This window comes from Mesoplodon densirostris, chromosome 15 (assembly GCF_025265405.1).
Source record: "Mesoplodon densirostris isolate mMesDen1 chromosome 15, mMesDen1 primary haplotype, whole genome shotgun sequence".
In the NCBI taxonomy this organism is placed as follows: domain Eukaryota; kingdom Metazoa; phylum Chordata; class Mammalia; order Artiodactyla; family Ziphiidae; genus Mesoplodon; species Mesoplodon densirostris.
In genome coordinates, this window is record NC_082675.1 from 70880662 (window position 1) to 70898423 (window position 17762).

General features: G+C 37.1%; 1 protein-coding gene across 1 annotated transcript in view; it reads left to right on the top strand.

The window, feature by feature from the left end:
- The first annotated feature begins 14559 nt into the window (after positions 1-14559).
- Positions 14560-17762, top strand: part of LOC132502511 (uncharacterized) — a 34116-nt gene continuing 30913 nt past the window's right edge. Inside the window, exon 1 of the mRNA XM_060118372.1 lies at positions 14560-14640. Within this exon, the coding sequence (XP_059974355.1) occupies positions 14560-14640 (81 nt within the window). The remainder of the gene's footprint in view (positions 14641-17762) is intronic.

Sequence of the window (17762 nt, forward strand, 5' to 3'; positions counted from 1 at the left end):
CCATGTGGAGAGGCTGCATCTAAGGGCTGGCAGTCAACTTGGGTTTTCAAAGAAGCATAGTTTTCAGAAAACTGAGGCTCAGTTACTCACTGGTTGTGTGACTTTGGGCAAGTTACTTACACTTCAGAAGCTCAGTTTTCTTCTGAGTGAAATGGGGCCACTAAGTGCTACCTGCTCATAAATGTAGTCATGAGGATTAAGTGGTAAAATGCTTATGAAGTGCTTAACACAGGCCTGGCACAGAATAAAGCTCAGGGAATACTAGCTGGATGCATGAATGAATGAATGGATCAGTGTTCATTGGTGCACAGTCCTGAAAGGTCATGGCAAAGCTGGCAATATAGCGTCACTGCCTAATTTTTGTCTACTTGATTGACTCTTACCCAGTACACTTAATTTAAAAATACAAATCATGATTTAATGATGTATGTAAGTCAAATCCTTATGCTGTACACCTTAAACTTATACAATGTTGTATGTCAATTATATCTTAATAAAACTGGAAGGAAAAAAAATGCAAATTTTATTATTTTTTTTTAGATTTTTTTTCTTTTTTGAAATTTTGTTTTATATTGGAGTATAGTTGATTTACAATGTGTTAGTTTCAGGTATACAGCAAAGTGATTAATTTATACATATATAGATATCTATTCTTTTTCAAATTCTTTTCCCATTTAGGTTATTACAGAATTTGAGTAGAGTTCCCTGTGCTATAGGTCCTTGTAGGACCTTGTTGATTATCTATTTCATATATAGTAGTGTGCATATGTTAATCCCAAACTCCTAATATATCCCTTCCCCCTACCTTTCCCCTTTGGTAACCATAAATTTGTTTTCTAAGTCTGTAAGTCTGTTTCTGTTTTGTAAATAAGTTCATTTGTATCATTTTTTTTAGATTCCACATATAAGCAGTATCATATTATATTTGTCTTTCTCTGTCTGACTTACTTCACTTAGTATGATCATCTCTAAGTCCATCCTTGTTGCTGAAATGGCATTATTTCATTCTTTTTTATGGCTGAGTAATATTCCATTGTATATATGTACCACATCTTCTTTATCGATTCCTCTGCTGATGGACATTTAGGTTGCTTCCACATCTTGGCTATTGTAAACAGTGCTGCAGTGAACATTGGGGTGCGTGTATCTTTTTTTTTTTATCTTCATTAGATTATAATTGCTTTACAATGTTGTGTTAGTTTCTGCTGTACAACAAAGTGAATCAACTATATGTATACCTGCATCCCCTCCCTCCCACCCTCCCCATCCCACCCCTCTAGGTCATCACAGAGCACCGAGCTGATCTCCCTGTGCTATACAGCAGCTTCTCACTAGCTATCTATTTTCCACATGGTAGTGTATATATGTCAATGCTACTCTCTCAGTTCATCCCACCCTCCCCTTCCCCCCATGTCTACAAGTCCATTCTCGTCTGCATCTCTATTCCTGCTTTGAATTATGGTTTTCTCTGGATATATGCCAGGAGTGGGATTGCAGAATCACATGGTAGCTCTACTTTTAGTTTTTTAAGGAACCTCCTTACTGTTCTCCATAGTGGTTGTACCAATTTACATTCTCACCAACAGTGTAGGAGGGTTCCCTTTTCTCTACACCCTCTCCAGCGTTTATTGTTCGTAGACTTTTTTTTTTTTTTTTTTGGTGGTATGCGAGTCTCTCACTGTTGTGGCCTCTCCCATTGTGGAGCACAGGCTCCAGACGCGCAGGCTCAGCGGCCATGGCTCACAGGCCCAGCCACTCTGCGGCATGTGGGACCCTCCCGGACCGGGGCACGAACCCGTGTCCCCTGCATCAGCAGGCGGACTCTCAACCACTGCGCCACCAGGGAAGCCCTGTTTGTAGACTTTTTGATAATGGCCATTCTGACTGGTGTGAGGTGATTTGATTTGCAAGGAAATGCAAATTAAATAAAAATGGACAAAGGACTTGAATAGACATTTCTCTGAAGAAGACATACAGATGGTCAACAAGTACATGAAAAGGTGCTCAGCATCACTGATTATCAAGGAAATACAAATGAAACACAATGAGATATCACCTCATACCTGTTAGAATGGCTATTGTCAGAAAGATAGGTGATAACAAAGTGCTGGGAAGGATGTGGAAAAAAGGGTAAATTGATAACAGCCATTATGCAAAACAGTATAGAGGTTCCTCAAAATAAAATTAAAAACAGAACTACCATATGATCCAGCAATTCCACTTCTAGGTATATGTCCAAAGGAAATGAAATCACTATCTTGAAGAGATATCTGCACTTCCATATGCATTGCATCCTTATTCACTATAGCCAAGACATTGAAACAACATAAGTGCCCACCAATAAAGAAAATGATATATGTATACAATGGAATATTATTCAGCCATAAAAAGGAGGTAAACCCTGCCATTTGTAACAACATGGGCAGACCATGAGGACATTATACTAAGTGAAATAAGTCAGACAGAGAAAGGCAAACACTGTCTGATTTCACTTATATGTAGAATCTAAAAATTTCAAACTCATAGAAGCAGAGAGTAGAATGGTGGTTGCCAGGGGCTGAGGGTGGGGAAATGGGGAGATGTTCAAAGGGTAAAAACTTTCAGTTATAAGGTGAATACATTTCTGGGATCTAATAACAGCATAGTGACTATAATTAACAATATTGTATTGTATGCTTGAAAAGTGCTATGAGAGTAGACCTTTAATGTTCTCACCATAACTGCAACAACAACAAAATGGTAATTATGTGAGGTGAAGAATGTGTTAACTAACTTTTTTGGGGTAAACATTTCACAATGTATATGTGTATCAAATCATCACATTGTACACCTTAAACTTATACAATATTATATGCCAGTTATATCTCAACAAAGCTGGGGGGAAAGGCACATACAAAAAAAATGAGATCTTTTTTCATTGAACATTTATTAAGTTCTTGTCCTGGGCACTGTGCCAAATGCTGGATTGAAAACTAAACTCACCCCCCATGAATTGTTCTGAAGACTAAAATGTGACATTTGTAAAAATAACAGTAAAATGCTGAAATATATATATTTATAAATCATCTGATATATAAAATATTTATAAATCATTTATAAATGATGAAGAATTCCTGTCCTTCATCCCTTCACGTAAAGGTGAAAATTAAAGAATGCTAAGATTCTTTATTGTCCTGCATTGTAATGTTCTTTTACTTTATGAGTAAACATTGGGATATTTTTTTGCCTTAACCACTTTTGGTGCAAATTTAGATGTTGTAGTCAGTGGGTCTCAGTGGGTCTCAGTGGGTCAGTGGGTCACTGGGGAGGCTAGTGATGAGGCTACTGCAGTCACCAGAGGAGGAGATTTATGAGAGCCTTTAATTCAGAGCCTGACAATCAGTAAGAAGTGTCACGTCTGTAGTTCTTGCCCACAATCAGGCTGTTCTCGGGCATCTTCCTGACAACACACATTATTTTTCCAAATTCTACTCCTCTCTCAAAGACTCTCTTCACTCATGATGCCCACTTTTACTTCTTTTTGCCAACCTCCAATATATTTTAAGATCTGGCTCAAGATTCATACCTCCGAGAAGCCTTCAGTGACTGGCTTTTTTCTGCATTTGTCACTGCTTTTGCTCTACGTGTATTTTGAACAACATCCCTCTCTGCATATTTACTGTACGTTTCACCACATTCCTCCTAATCGAGTCTACTCCAGCATCTCACAGCAGTTTCTGTCCTGCCCAAATTCCAGAGCCACCACGACTGAGACAGATCAGATAGGTAAAGCCCAATTTTGAACATTAGAGTGCTATGCCAGAGTCTTAGTTCATCTACTGTGCCCTGATATCTAATGTTTCAACCTTGAGATGAGGTATAACAACCCTTTGCTGACCACTTGGAGCCCTGTTTTAGTCAAGATAGCTTAGGTTTTGCTGCAGTAACAAGCAGCACAGGTATTGTAAAGGCTTATGACAACAAAGGTTTATTTCTCAGTCACACTACTTGCCCGTTACTGGTCACCAGAGCCCACTTATGGGCTCTGCGCCATTATCATTTTCTGAGGCTCAGGCTAATGGAATCTGGCCTCTTTGTGGAACATTGCCACTGACCATGGCTTATGACTTGTCTCGACATTATAATGCTCCAGTCTCAAAGTGATACACCTTCTACTGACAACTCTGGCCAGAGTAAACCTCACCTCAAGTAGGCTGAGAAGAAATAGAGGAAGATAGAAAGTGCAATTCTATCATGTATTGGAAGAATTTGAATGACTAGTACTACTTTCATTGTGGTCTGGGGATCAGTGCTCATCCCAATATTTAATGGTACCCTAGATCTGAGAACTAAATTATGATTATGGCATTTACAAGTCCAAATCCTTTCTCTGTGACTCATTCTGTAGGCCTGAGATCCTCCTGGATCTGAGGTTCTGTTCTAGCAATAAGCTTGTTTCCTAGGGTTCGCCAATAGGACTGGAAGCCTTGTCTCCATCCCTTAGGATTGGAGTCTCATCTATCCAGCTGCTAGAGCACTGATACCTGTGGGCAAATCATGGCGTAGATGGCAATGAATGCTCAAACTCCTGACCCATTCTCCAATTCAATGGTACCTGTTGAGAAGCCGTGATATTTTTCTTTGAATTCTCTCATGCTGATCATTTGCCTGAACCGCAGACAGAGATTCAGTCTGCAAAGCTTGTAAGTCTTGCCTTCTGCCCAGGAATTTCTAAGCCTATGATATAAGTTGGGTCTAAATTCCAGCATCTTCTCCCTAGTAGGCAAGTCTGCTCCAGGTATTAATGACACTCCTTTCCTGCTATTAGTAAACAACCCTGCTGCCTTGATATATTCTGAGGCATGTCACAAGAATCTCTAGTTGTGTTTTTTTTAATTTATTTCTATCCATAAGAGATTAAACTTCTAAATATTTTTCCCTCTCCTCCCTTTCCCAAATTTTCTCAGCATCTAAAGTGACACAGTGAATATAGAAAGTATTTGTTAACCACTTCTTGGGTGAATGAATGCAGAGCCACAGACTTATCTTAAAACTAACTATCGCTAAATGCTTTGGTATTTCATCAGGAAAATGGGATAATGATACTTAATTCAAGAAGGTATTAGGAGGATTAGACACAATCAGTGAGGTGTGTGCTAGAACAGGCACCCCTTCACAAGAAATGTCAGTAATATTAACAAGATGTGGCTGAGTCAGTAACTAGCCAGGTATAGAGCAGCACACATTTAGTGTGCTCTACTGACATTCTTCAACAAGAGATGAAACTTTAGTTTTCTTATCTCTCATCTATATCTGAACTGCCCTCCTGCAGCTTTCTCTTTATGTGAAAGGAAAAAAACCTCTTAATTTATTTAAGCTTTTGATTTTTTGTTGGGAAGGGCAAGAGAGGTAGATTCTCAAACAAATGTGAAGATAGTTTTAGTTTTTTCACTCTCTCACTTTGATCACTTTTTGCACATAGTCAGTGCATTGGTTTGATTTTGACTTAATACCTAAAAACTTCTTTTACAACTTCTATGCATTTTGAATGATTATCTTATCAAGTTTAATAGGAAATACAGCCTTTGAAATCTGCTGTCTGTTGGGTTATCATTTCAATCACAATACAACATAGTTTACTATGATAATGTCCTGGCCAAAAAAAATTGCTAAAGATGACAGAGCTGGATCTGTCATATTAGTTGTCATCACACTGAAAGGTCAAAGCACAAATACAAAGGTGTTTTGATTTTTATTTTTTTTCTTCTGATGCTGGCCTCTTTGTTTTTTGGGGTTTTTTTCCTTAATTTTTTTTTTATACAGCAAGTTCTTATTAGTCATCAATTTTATACACAGTGTATACATGTCAATCCCAATCTCCCAATTCATCACATCACGCCCCCCGCCCCCCCCCCCCACTTTCCCCCCTTGGTGTCCATACGTTTGTTTGCTATATCTGTGTCTCTATTTCTGCCCTGCAAACCAGTTCATCTGTACCTTTTTCTAGGTTCCACATACGTGCGTTAATATACCATATTTGTTTTTGCTTTCTGACTTATTTCACTTTGTCTGACAGTCTCTAGATCCATTCACATCTCAACAAATGACCCAATTTCGTTCCTTTTTATGGCTGAGTAATATTCCATTGTATATATGTACCACATCTTCTTTATCCATTTGTCTGTCGATGGGCATTTAGGTTGCTTCCATGACCTGGCTATTGTAAATAGTGCTGCAGTGAACATTGGGGTGCATGTGTCTTTTTGAATTATGGTTTTCTCTGGGTATATGCCCAGTAGTGGGATTGCTGGATCATATGGTAATTCTAGTTAGTTTTTTAAGAAACGTCCAAACTGTTCTCCATAGTGGCTGAATCAATTAAATTCCCACCAACAGTACAAGAGGGTTCCCTTTTCTCCACACCCTCTCCAGCATTTGTTGTGTGTAGATTTTCTGATGATGCCCATTCTAACCAGTGTGAGGTGATACCTCATTGTAGTTTTGATTTGCATTTATCTAATTATTAGTGATGTTGAGCAGCTTTTCATGTGCTTCTTGGCCCTCTGTATGTCTTCTTTGGAGAAATGTCTATTTAGGTCTTCTGCCCATTTTTAGATTGGGTTGTTTGTTTCTTTAATATTGACCTGCATGAGCTCTTTATATATATTGGAGATAAATCTTATGTCCGTTGATTTGTTTGCAAATATTTTCTCCCATTCTGAGTGTTGTCTTTTCGTGTTGTTTATGGTTTCCTTTGCACAAAAGCTTTTAAGTTTCATTAGGTCCCATTTGTTTATTTTTGTTTTTATTTCCATTACTCTAGGAGGTGGACCATAAAAGATCTTGCTGTGATTTATGTCAAAGAGTGTGCTTCCTATGTTTTCCTCTAAGAGTTTTATAGTTTCTAGTCTTACATTTAAGTCTCGAATCCATTTTGAGTCTATTTCTGTGTATGGTGTGAGGGAGTGTTCTAATTTCATTCTTTTACATGTAGCTGTCCAGTTTTCCCAGCACCACTTATTGAAGAGACTGTCTTTTCTCCATTATATATCCTTGCCACCTTTGTCATAGATTAGTTGACCATAGGTGCGTGGGTTTATCTCTGGGCTTTCTATCTTGTTCCATTGATCTATGTTTCTGTTTTTGTGCCAGTACTATATTGTCTTGACTACTGTAGCTTTGTAGTATAGTCTGAAGTCAGGGAGTCTGATTCCTCCAGCTCCTTTTTTTTCCCTCAAGACTGCTTTGGCTATTTGGGGCCTTTTGTGTCTCCATACAAATTTTAAGATTTTTTTGTTCTAGTTCCATAAAAAATGCCATTGGTAATTTGATACGGATTGCATTGAATCTGTAGATTGCTTTGGGTAGTAGAGCCATTTTCACAATGTTGATTCTTCCAATCCAAGAACATGGTATATCTCTCCATCTGTTGGTATCGTCTTTAATTTCTTTCATCAGTGTCTTATAGTTTTCTGCATACAGGTCTTTTGTCTCCCTAGATATTTTATTCTTTTTGTTGCAATGGTAAATGGGAGTTTTTCCTTAATTTCTCTTTCATATTTTTCATCATTAGTGTATAGGAATGCAAGAGATTTCTGTGCATTAATTTTGTATCCTGCAACTTTACCAAATTCATTGATTAACTCTAGTTTTCTTGTGGCATCTTTAGGATTCTCTATGTATAGTATCATGTCATCTGCAAACAGTGACAGTTTTACTTCTTCTTTTCCAATTTCTATTCCTTTTATTTCTTTTTCTTCTCTGATTGCCGTGGCTAGGACTTCCAAAGCTATGTTGAATAAGAGTGGTGAGAGTGGACATCCTTGTCTTGTTCCTGATCTTAGAGGAAATGCTTTCAGTTTTTCACCACTGAGAATGATGTTTGCTGTGGGTTTGTCATATATGGTCTTTACTGTGTTGAGGTAGGTTCCCTCTATGCCCACTTTCTGGAGAGTTTTTATCATAAATCGGTGTTGAATTTTGTCAAAAGCTTTTTCTGCATCTATTGAGATCATCATATGGTTATTTTTCTTCAATGTGTTAATATGGTGTTATCACATTGATTGATTTGTGTATATTGAAGAATCCTTGCATCCCTGGGATAAATCTCAGTTGATCATGGTGAATGATCCTTTTAATGTGTTGTTGGATTCTGTTTGCTAGTATTTTGTTGAGGATTTTTGCATCTATAATCATCAGTGATATTGGTCTGTAATTTTCTTTTTTTGTAGTATCTTTGTCTGGTTTTGGTATCAGGGTGATGGTGGCCTCATAGAATTAGTTTGGGAGTGTTCCTCCCTTTGCAATTTTTTGGAAGAGTTTGAGAAGGATGGGTGTTAGCTCTTCTCTAAATGTTTGATAGAATTCACCTGTGAAGCCATCTGGTCCTGGACTTTGGTTTGTTGGGAGATTTTTAATCACAGTTTCAATTTCATTACTTGTGATTGGTCTGTTCATATTTTCTATTTCTTCCTTTTTCAGTCCTGGAAGGTTATACCTTTCTAAGCGTTTGTCCATTTCTTCCACGTTGTCCATTTTATTGGCATAGAGTTGCTTGTAGTAGTCTCTTAGGATGCTTTGTATTTCTGCGGTGTCTGTTGTAACTTCTCCACTTTCATTTCTAATTTTATTTACTTGAGTCCTCTCCCTCTTTTTCTTGATGAGTCTGGCTAATGGTTCATCAATTTTGTTTATCTCATCAAAGAACCAGCTTTTAGTTTTATTGATCTTTGCTATTCTTTTCATTTTTTTCTGCTGTGATCTTTATAATTTCTTTCCTTCTGCTAACCTTGGGTTTTGTTTGTCCTTCTTTCTCTAGTTCTTTTAGGTGTAAGGTTAGATTGTTTATTTGAGATTTTTCTTGTTTCTTGAGGTACACTTGTGTAGCTATCAACTTCCCTCTTAGAACTGCTTTTGCTGTATCCCATAGGTTTTGGATCATCGTGCTTTCTTTGTCATTTGTCTCTAGGTATTTTTTTATTTCCTCTTTGATTTTTTCAGTGATCTCTTAGTTATTGAGTAACGTATTGTTTAGCCTCCATGTGTTTGTGTTTTTAATGTTTTTTTCCCCTGTAATTCATTTCTAATCTCTTAGTGTGTGGTCTGAAAGATGCTTGATATGATTTCAATTTTTTAAAATTTCCTGAGGCTTGATTTGTCACCCAAGATGTGATCTATCCTTGAGAATGTTCCATGCGCACTTGAGAGGAAAGTGTAATTTGCTGTTTTTGGATGGAATGTCCTATAAATATCAGTTAAGTCTATCTGGTCTATTGTGTCACTTAAACCTTGTGTTTCCTTATTTATTTTCATTTTGGATGATGTGTCCATTGGTGTAAGTGAGGTGTTAAATCACCCACTATTATTCTGTTACTGTTGATTTCCTCTTTTATGGCTGTTAGCAATTGCCTTATGTGTTGAGGTGCTCCTATGTTGGGTGCATATATATTTATAATTGTTATATCTTTTTCCTGGATTGATCCCTTGATCATTATGTAGTGTCTTTCTTTGTCTCTTGTAACATTCTTTATTTTAAAGTCTATTTTATCTGATATGAGTATTGCTACTCCAGGTTTCTTTTGATTTCCATTTGCATGGAATATCTTTTTTCAATCCCCTCACTTTCAGTCTATATGTGTCCCTAGGTCTGAATTGGGTCTCTTGTAGACAGCATATGGGTCTTGTTTTTGTATCCATTCAGCAAGCCTGTGTCTTTTGGTTGGAGCATGTAATCCATTCACGTTTAAGGTAATTATCGATATGTATGTTCCTATGACCATTTTCTTAATTCTTTTGGGTTTGTTTCTGTAGGTCCTCTTCTTCTCTTGTATTTCCCACTTAGAGAAGTTCCTTTCGCATTTGCTGTAGAGCTGGTTTGCTGGTGCTGAGTTGTCTTAGCTTTTGCTTGTCTGTAAAGCTTTTGATTTCTCCATCAAATCTGAATGAGATCTTTGCTTGGTAGAGTAATCTTGGTTTTAGGTTCTTCCCTTTCATCACTTGAAGTATATCATGCCACTCCCTTCTGACTTGTAGTGTTTTGCTGAGAAATCAGCTGTTAACCTTATCAGAGTTCCCTTGTATATTATTTGTCATTTTTCCCTTGCTGCTTTCAATAATTTTTGTTTGTCTTTAATTTTTGCCAATTTGATTACTGTGTCTCGGTGTGTTTCTCCTTGAATTTATGCTGTATGGGACTCTCTGCGCTTCCTGGATGTGGGTGGCCATTTCCTTTCCCATGTTAGGGAAGTTTTCGATTATAATCTCCTCAAATATTTTCTCTTGTCCTTCCTCTCCCTCTTCTCCTTCTGGGACCCCTATAATGCAAATGTTGTTGCACTTAATGTTATCCCAGAGGTCTCATAGGCTGTCTTCATTTCTTTTTTTTTTTTTTCTTTATTCTGTTCCGCAGTAGTGAATTCCACCATTCTGTCTTCCAGGTCATTTATCCGTTCTTCTGCCTCAGTTATTCTGCTATTGATTCCTTCTAGTGTAGTTTTCATTTCAGTTATTGTACTGTTCATCTTTGTTTGTTTGTTCTTTAATTCTTCTAGATCTTTGTTAAACATTTGTTGTATCTTTTCGATATTTGCCTCCATTATTTTTCCAAGGTCCTGGATCATCTTCACTATCATTATTCTGAATTCTTTTTCTGGAAGGTTGCCAATATCCACTCCATTTAGTTGTTTTTCTGGGGTTTTATCTTGTTCCTTCATTTTGTACATAGCCCTCTGCCTTTTCATCTTGTCTATCTTTCTGTGAATGTGGTTTTTGTTCCACAGGCTGCAGGATTGTAGTTCTTCTTGCTTCTGCTGTCTGCCCTCTGGTGGATGAGGCTATCTAAGTGGCTTGTGCAAGTTTCCTGATGGGAGGGACTGGTGGTGGGTAGAGCTGACTGTTGCTCTGGTGGGCAGAGCTCAGTAACACTTTAATCCACTTGACTGCTGATTGTTGGAGCTGGGTTCCCTCCCTGTTGGTTGTTTGGCCTGAATCAACCCAGCACTGGATACTACCTGGGCTCTTTGTTGGGGCTAGTGGTGGACTCTGGGAGGGCTCACGCCAAGGAGTGCTTCCCGGAACTGCTTCTGCCAGTGTCTGGGAAGACACAGCCATCTCCCGCCTCTGTAGGAGACCCTCCAACACTAGCATGTAGGTCTGGTTCAGTCTCCCCTGGGGTCACTGCTCCTTCCCCTGGGTCCCGATGTGCACGCTACTTTATGTGTGCCCTCCAAGAGTGGAGTCTCTGTTTCCCCCAGTCCTGTCGAAGTCCTGCAGTCAAATCCCCCTAGCCTTCAAAGTCTGATTCTCTAGGAATTCCTCTTCCTGTTGCCAGACCCCCAGGTTGGGAAGCCTGACGTGGGGCTCAGAGCCTTCACTGCAGTGGGTGGACTTCCGTGGTATGTGTCCTCCAGTCTGTGAGTCACCCACCCCGCAGTTATGGGATTTGATTCTACTGTGATTGTGCCCCTCCTACTATCTCATTGTGGCTTCTCCTTTGTCTTTTGCTTTTGGGTATCTTTTTCGGTGAGTTACAGTGTCTTCCTGTCGATGATTGTCCAGCAGCTAGTTGTGATTCTGGTGTTCTCGCAAGAGGGAGTGAGAGCATGTCCTTCTACTCCGCCATCTCGGTTCAGAGCCATCCAAAAAAATCGGTGTTTTGATTAATATCAGATCACGGTGAAATTTCAGTCATGGAAGTATTTGAAGTGGGTGACTTGATCAATAAATTAATTTTGTTGTAATCTTTAAGACTACAGTGTGGTTCATTTTATAACAGATGACAGTTTAACAGGCTCTGCATTCTTCGGCCAAAAAGAAACCTACCAGTTGTTAAAAGACCATCAACCACTCTCAATTAATATAGACTTCCACATTTTTTTGCCTTAAAATTATGCAGATATCAAAGAGCTTTTCTAGGAGATATTCAGCATACCAATGAGAGTTGCCTGCATTTCTTTGCCTGTTGTAGTAATCCAGGTGTGCCCCTCTCTAGCTGTTGGTTTGTGATGTGAAAAAAGCACAAAAAGTATTCTTTGGAAAAACAAAGTTCTAAATTTATGCTGAAGATTTAAGTGCATAGTGATTTACTTTGGCTCTTGAAACAGTTCATCAGCTAATGACAATGAGGGTGGGACTTTGATGTTATTTTGTCAGTGACTTCATGATATACACTCAGAATTTTACCTTCTCAGTGGTTCTGGAACTTCAGGGCAGAATATAAATATGCGTGTGTTAGTACACTGCCACACCATACTAGATTTTTTTAAAGCTCAAGTAAACTATGTATTCTAATTGAATATTTGTTCACTAGCGATATTGAATCAATTTTTAAATGCATTGACTTATCCAGTGGTCATGGTTAGTACTAGTGAATCTCCTAACTCACATGGGTTCTTGATTGCTAAGTGACCACATGTCCTGGTTTACATGGGATAGTGTTGTCTCTGCAAAATTAAATTATTAATACTGCTTCCTTTTGCTCTCAGAAGTATTTTGGTTTGGAGTGATAAACTACATGATCACTCTACTTATATTGTCACAGAAGCTATAGTTTCACTGCCTTAGTTTCATTATGGAGGGTTAAAGCGTTGTCTTTTACTCCTTCCTAGAATCAATCCCTTCCCTAGTTTTTTCACACCTTTTTTATTCTCTAGATCCAAAGGCCATTTTACGTTGCTTCCATGGATTCCCATGGAAACTTTTAGCTAAAGAATGCATCTATAAGAGAACTTTAGAAACGATCAAAAACTATTTTAGGATCAAAAACTATTTTAAGAGGTAATTCGTATACGTGTTACTCTGCTCCAAGAGAGCAGGAATCTTGACTCTTCTATTCACCATTGAGCACTCAGCCTCTTGCACAATGCTTGGGTATAACAGAGACTCAGTAGTGCTTATTGAAGGAATAAGCAATTAAAAACTTACCCATTTTTTCATTTGAGAAAATTTTAGTTTCTTTACACACACACAATTTTCTTCCCTAAAATATGAAGACACTCCATGTGCATGCTTGGGATCATTGGGTAGCAAACTATTTCTCAAACATGTTTGAATAAAGATTACTTGACATTTGACCAAAAAGTCAGGCTCCCAGACTTTGCCCCTGAAAGTTCAGTAAGTCTCAGATGGCTTCAGGCATCATATCTAGGATCTTTTCCAAATCCAAGTCTTTGATATCTTTGTTTCACTTTGTTTTCAAAAGACATTTGCTTGACTTCCTACTAGGCTGTCCATCTTTCTACAAAGTCACTATTAATAAGCTAATTATAGAGACGGTATTAGACTGAAAGGAAACTGGGTTCTACCACCCAGCTGATTTGATCACTTCCCCTCTTTGGACACAAAATTCCTCAATCTTAAAATGACAAGGCTGAACTCCAAGATCTTCCAGCCCTCTTGCAGCTCTATTATCAGGTAATTCTTATCTTTGAAACCTGGTAGATATCTGGCCAGTTAAAAAGTGCTACATGAGACATTTTCAACAAAAAAGTGTAAGTATTTTGTCTTTATTGCTTCATTTGTAAGAAATTACCTATGGACTAATTACAAATTGAAGAGATATTTTAAAACTTTTAGGTTATTTCAGCACCATTCTTCATAAATAATTTTCTATACCAGTTTTATTTGGGATTCCTTGGGTATGTGTGTTGGGAGCTGATTGATAACTTTTTATTTGAGGTTAAAAATGATTTCTTAACTCTTGTCATTGTCTTTTAGATCCCTCCAAAGATATATCTACAGATAAGAAAAAAGTCCTTTGCTTTTGAGTATAATTTTCAGAAGTTAGAAAAGCCCCACCTGTTCAAGTGTCTTGTTACTAAACTGTAAGCAAAATCAGAAGTAATCTTCTGGGTAACTATGCCAAATAGATCTCACAAAAAACAAAGAGAAGGGAATCTTGGTGAATATATTCACAGAGATTTGTTTATCAGATTAACTGTCTGTATCAGTCTGGGGCTTGGAGACATGTAAGCCAAGTTGTATTATTTTTTTCCAGAAGTATAAATCAAGTTAGATTAACATTTTCTAGAAGCAGAGAAAGAGAATAGATTGGAAAAGTTTTAAAGGTGGGGAGGAACCCAAGAAGGTCAAGACTTGATGAGCAGAGGGTCATGAGTGCCTAAAGGTTGTTGCCAGTAAGAGCGGAAAGATGTTCCTGTCTGTTTGGAAAAGAAGCAACAGCAACATTCATTTATTTCAGAATTCTATCTTGGGCTGTTCCTGAAGTCAGAAGGAAGAGTTCTGTGAAATGATGTGATAGGAGAGAGAAGGAAGAATTGTATAATTGCAGTTTAATTCTACCAGGAAGCTGCCTGGTAGAGGGTGTATAGTATTGCTGCATAGTATTGAGGGTGTCATCACAGAGGTGAGATTGGTTTTCTTGTATCCTCATGTAATTTCTTAACACCCACTTCTTCCTCTAAGGTGGATCCCACATAAAGAATAATTATTATTTATTCTAATCCACACTAGCAGAGATGTCTCATAGTGGATATTAACCAACTCAATTATCTCTCAAGGTTGCAGGTATAAAGAGCAGTGAACAGGCTGAAAAATTTCTGGAGTTAAGCTTGTGCTTCAAGAATGGACGGAAAATGTGGGAAATACGTAGTGAATATGGAACACTCTGGAAACCAGCCGATGAGTATTGGTGGCACCACCGTGGTATGTTCTGATAGTTCAGAGTCTTGTTTTCAATAATAATCCAACTCTGATTTTTTTTTATTACAACATGTTTCTTCACAAAAAGCAATTTTTAATCAGAATTCTACATAAAAGACAATTTTTAGCTATTCTATGACTACTTGTTAATTAGAAAACTTGTATTTTTTTCTGTATATCAATATATGCATTATTAAGAAATTTATTTTAATACTCAGTAATCTAAGATATTAGCAATTTGAGGGGTAACAATGTAATAAACCGTTCAAATAATTCACTACAGTTATCATAACTAGAGTATAAGATGACAAATCTGTGGTTGATTGCATTAACAATTTATGTTTTTAAAATGGGATATATAGATTTTTGTGTTAATTGCCTGGATTTTAGTGTAATGTGTAGATTTGTCAGAACTCAAAGATTTCATACATTTTTGCAAGTCAGAACATAATCTTGTAAGTGAATTCTAGGCCTAGGAAGCAAATTATCTAGCAAATCCTTTAGATTAGCCTCTACTTAACTACATACGAGTTTCTTTTTTAGTAGAGAATAGTATTCAAGGGAATATTAGATTTCAATTATATACAGTATTATTTGACTATTGCTTATGTTTTTAGAAGAAATAATTTAGTACTGTGTGTTTTGGGATTGCCTTTTATGTAACTTTGTCTCTGACTAGAGCCCTTGATACTGGAAACATGTGGAAATGTGTTGAATGAAATCAGTATAAGTTTGAATGGACAATTACATTCTGTGAGGAAAAATATTTTTGTCCCCCTGCACTAACAAGGAAGGTACAAGGCAGAGAAATTGTTCTCTTGATTCTAGATCAGCACTCCTTTCCCCTAAAGATGTTCTTTATGGTTCTTCTAGCCTTGCAACTATGTCATTAGGTCTTCACAGTGTCAAGATACTCAGATAAAAAGGTCCCTTTACTAAGGAATTATTCATCTTGAAGATTTCCCTAGATAATAATGAGGGTTTTCAAATAAAGGGCATGTATCTTCATCACTATCTCACTTTACATCTGGATATTTGGATATAATGGTAGAGAAATTTTTTTAAATTGATGGCCATTTTCACCAGTGGATTATAGTAGCAGTTAAAGTCTACGTAAAAAAGAGAAATTTAGGAGTTTGTTTTTCCCTCTTAGGAAACATGAAATGGTAATCTCTTAAGTTATGAGCATAGAATTTAAAATTTTCTTCTATGAACATAGCTAATGCATATTGGGTGTATGTAATGGAGATTATTGGCTTCTACCAAGAGCTAATTAACTATAATTCATAGCCCCCCAACTTCTCAAAATTTTAACTTTAGAGACTACTGTGCTCTCAGTGCAATCACTCACCATCTTTCTTCTCTTAAATATTTTTAATTCTGGTAAGTTGGTCTTGCCAGTGAATTTTTATTTAATTACAAAAGTTCAGAAAGATATTCAAGTTCATCAGCCATAAACAACCTGGATAGCTGAAGAATAACGATAGTAATAATACAAAGAAACACAAAGCTTTTATAAAATATAAATCTGTGTGATTTCCTCAAAGCTACCTATTTAAAAACAGATGGAAATTCTTAAAGTGCTTGTGTGTATTATATCTTCTTTTATTTGGTATCACTGCATAGCTATTCTCTTTACTTCTTTGGCATGATATTACACCTTTAGAAAAACAGAACTTGACTAATTTTTTTTTGCCTGAGTGTATTCCTTCTTGACTATTTTTAATCATAATTATACTCCCTTTTATTCTTAGTTATAGTTGCTCAATGGCCAACGTCTGCACACATATGTAGCTTGATTGTTTTAATAGAAATTCGAGATTGAGCCAGCAATGTCAATAGCATTTTTAATAACCATTTAGGATTGGTTATTTAATCAATGTAATTGAGAGAGTACATTTAAATAATGCTCTTGCTGTCCTATGAGTAAAAATTAGATAATTCTGTAATGTTTTTGAGCTATAACAAATTTATACATAACAATTTACACTCCCGTAAGAATATAACACAGATTGCTATCTTTTTCTTAAAACTGTATCTGGAGTTATTTCTCTCTCTCTCTCTTTTTTTTTTTTAGTTGAAGAAATAATCTTCTATTGTTAGAAAATAACATTTATTCAAATAAATAGAGCTAATATATTTTAACATAGTAAGTTTATAAAATGTTATAGATGGTGCTGTTGAGGAAATGTCTTAGACTGACTTCAAGAAAAACCTAACCACGAAAACCTTTCTTATTTGAACCCATCCTTTTAATTAATTTACTTTAAAAAATTCAACATGTGGGCCTCCCTGGTGGCGCAAGTGGTTGAGAGTCCGCCTGCCGATGCAGGGGATACGGGTTCGTGCCCCGGTCTGGGAGGATCCCATATGCCGCGGAGCGGCTGGGCCCGTGAGCCATGGCCGCTGAGCCTGCGCGTCCGGAGCCTGCGCGTCCGGAGCCTGCGCGTCCGGAGCCCGTGCTCCGCAACGGGGGAGGCCACAACAGTGAGAGGCCCGCATACCGCAAAAAAAAAAAAAAAAAAAAAATTCAACATGTATTTAAAAGACTTCAAGAATAATGTAATAGGCATGTATGTACCAAACACCAAGTTTAAGAAATAAACCATGACAGATATAGTTGAAGTCTTTGTTTTTTAGTTTTTTTATTGGCTATATTTGACACATAACATTGTAAATTTAAGGTGTACAATGTGCTGCTTTGATGTTATTATATATTGTAATATGATTATCTGTAGCAATATTTATCACATTATATAATTATAGTACAAGAATGTGTCTATATTCATTATTCTATGTATTAGATCACTACTTTTTGCAAGTTTGTGAAATCTTTTGTTTATATCTTCCCAACACCCTTCCCTTCCTCCTTTGTGCTACCCACCCCATAAAGACTATGGTGAATATGTTTGTAGCCAAACATTTCCAACTTCTAATCCTTATCATATTTATCTGCACATATTTTATCAAATTCAAACAAGCCTGTTGTGCTTCACTAATGGAGCATAAGATCTGTAAGAGTAGAAAAATCAAATAGAAACTAGAAAATGCGTGTTGAGAGATTACTAAATGACTTGTCTTCCATAGGTCTTTTCATGGACTGCCTAGTTCTGTTGAAAAATGAG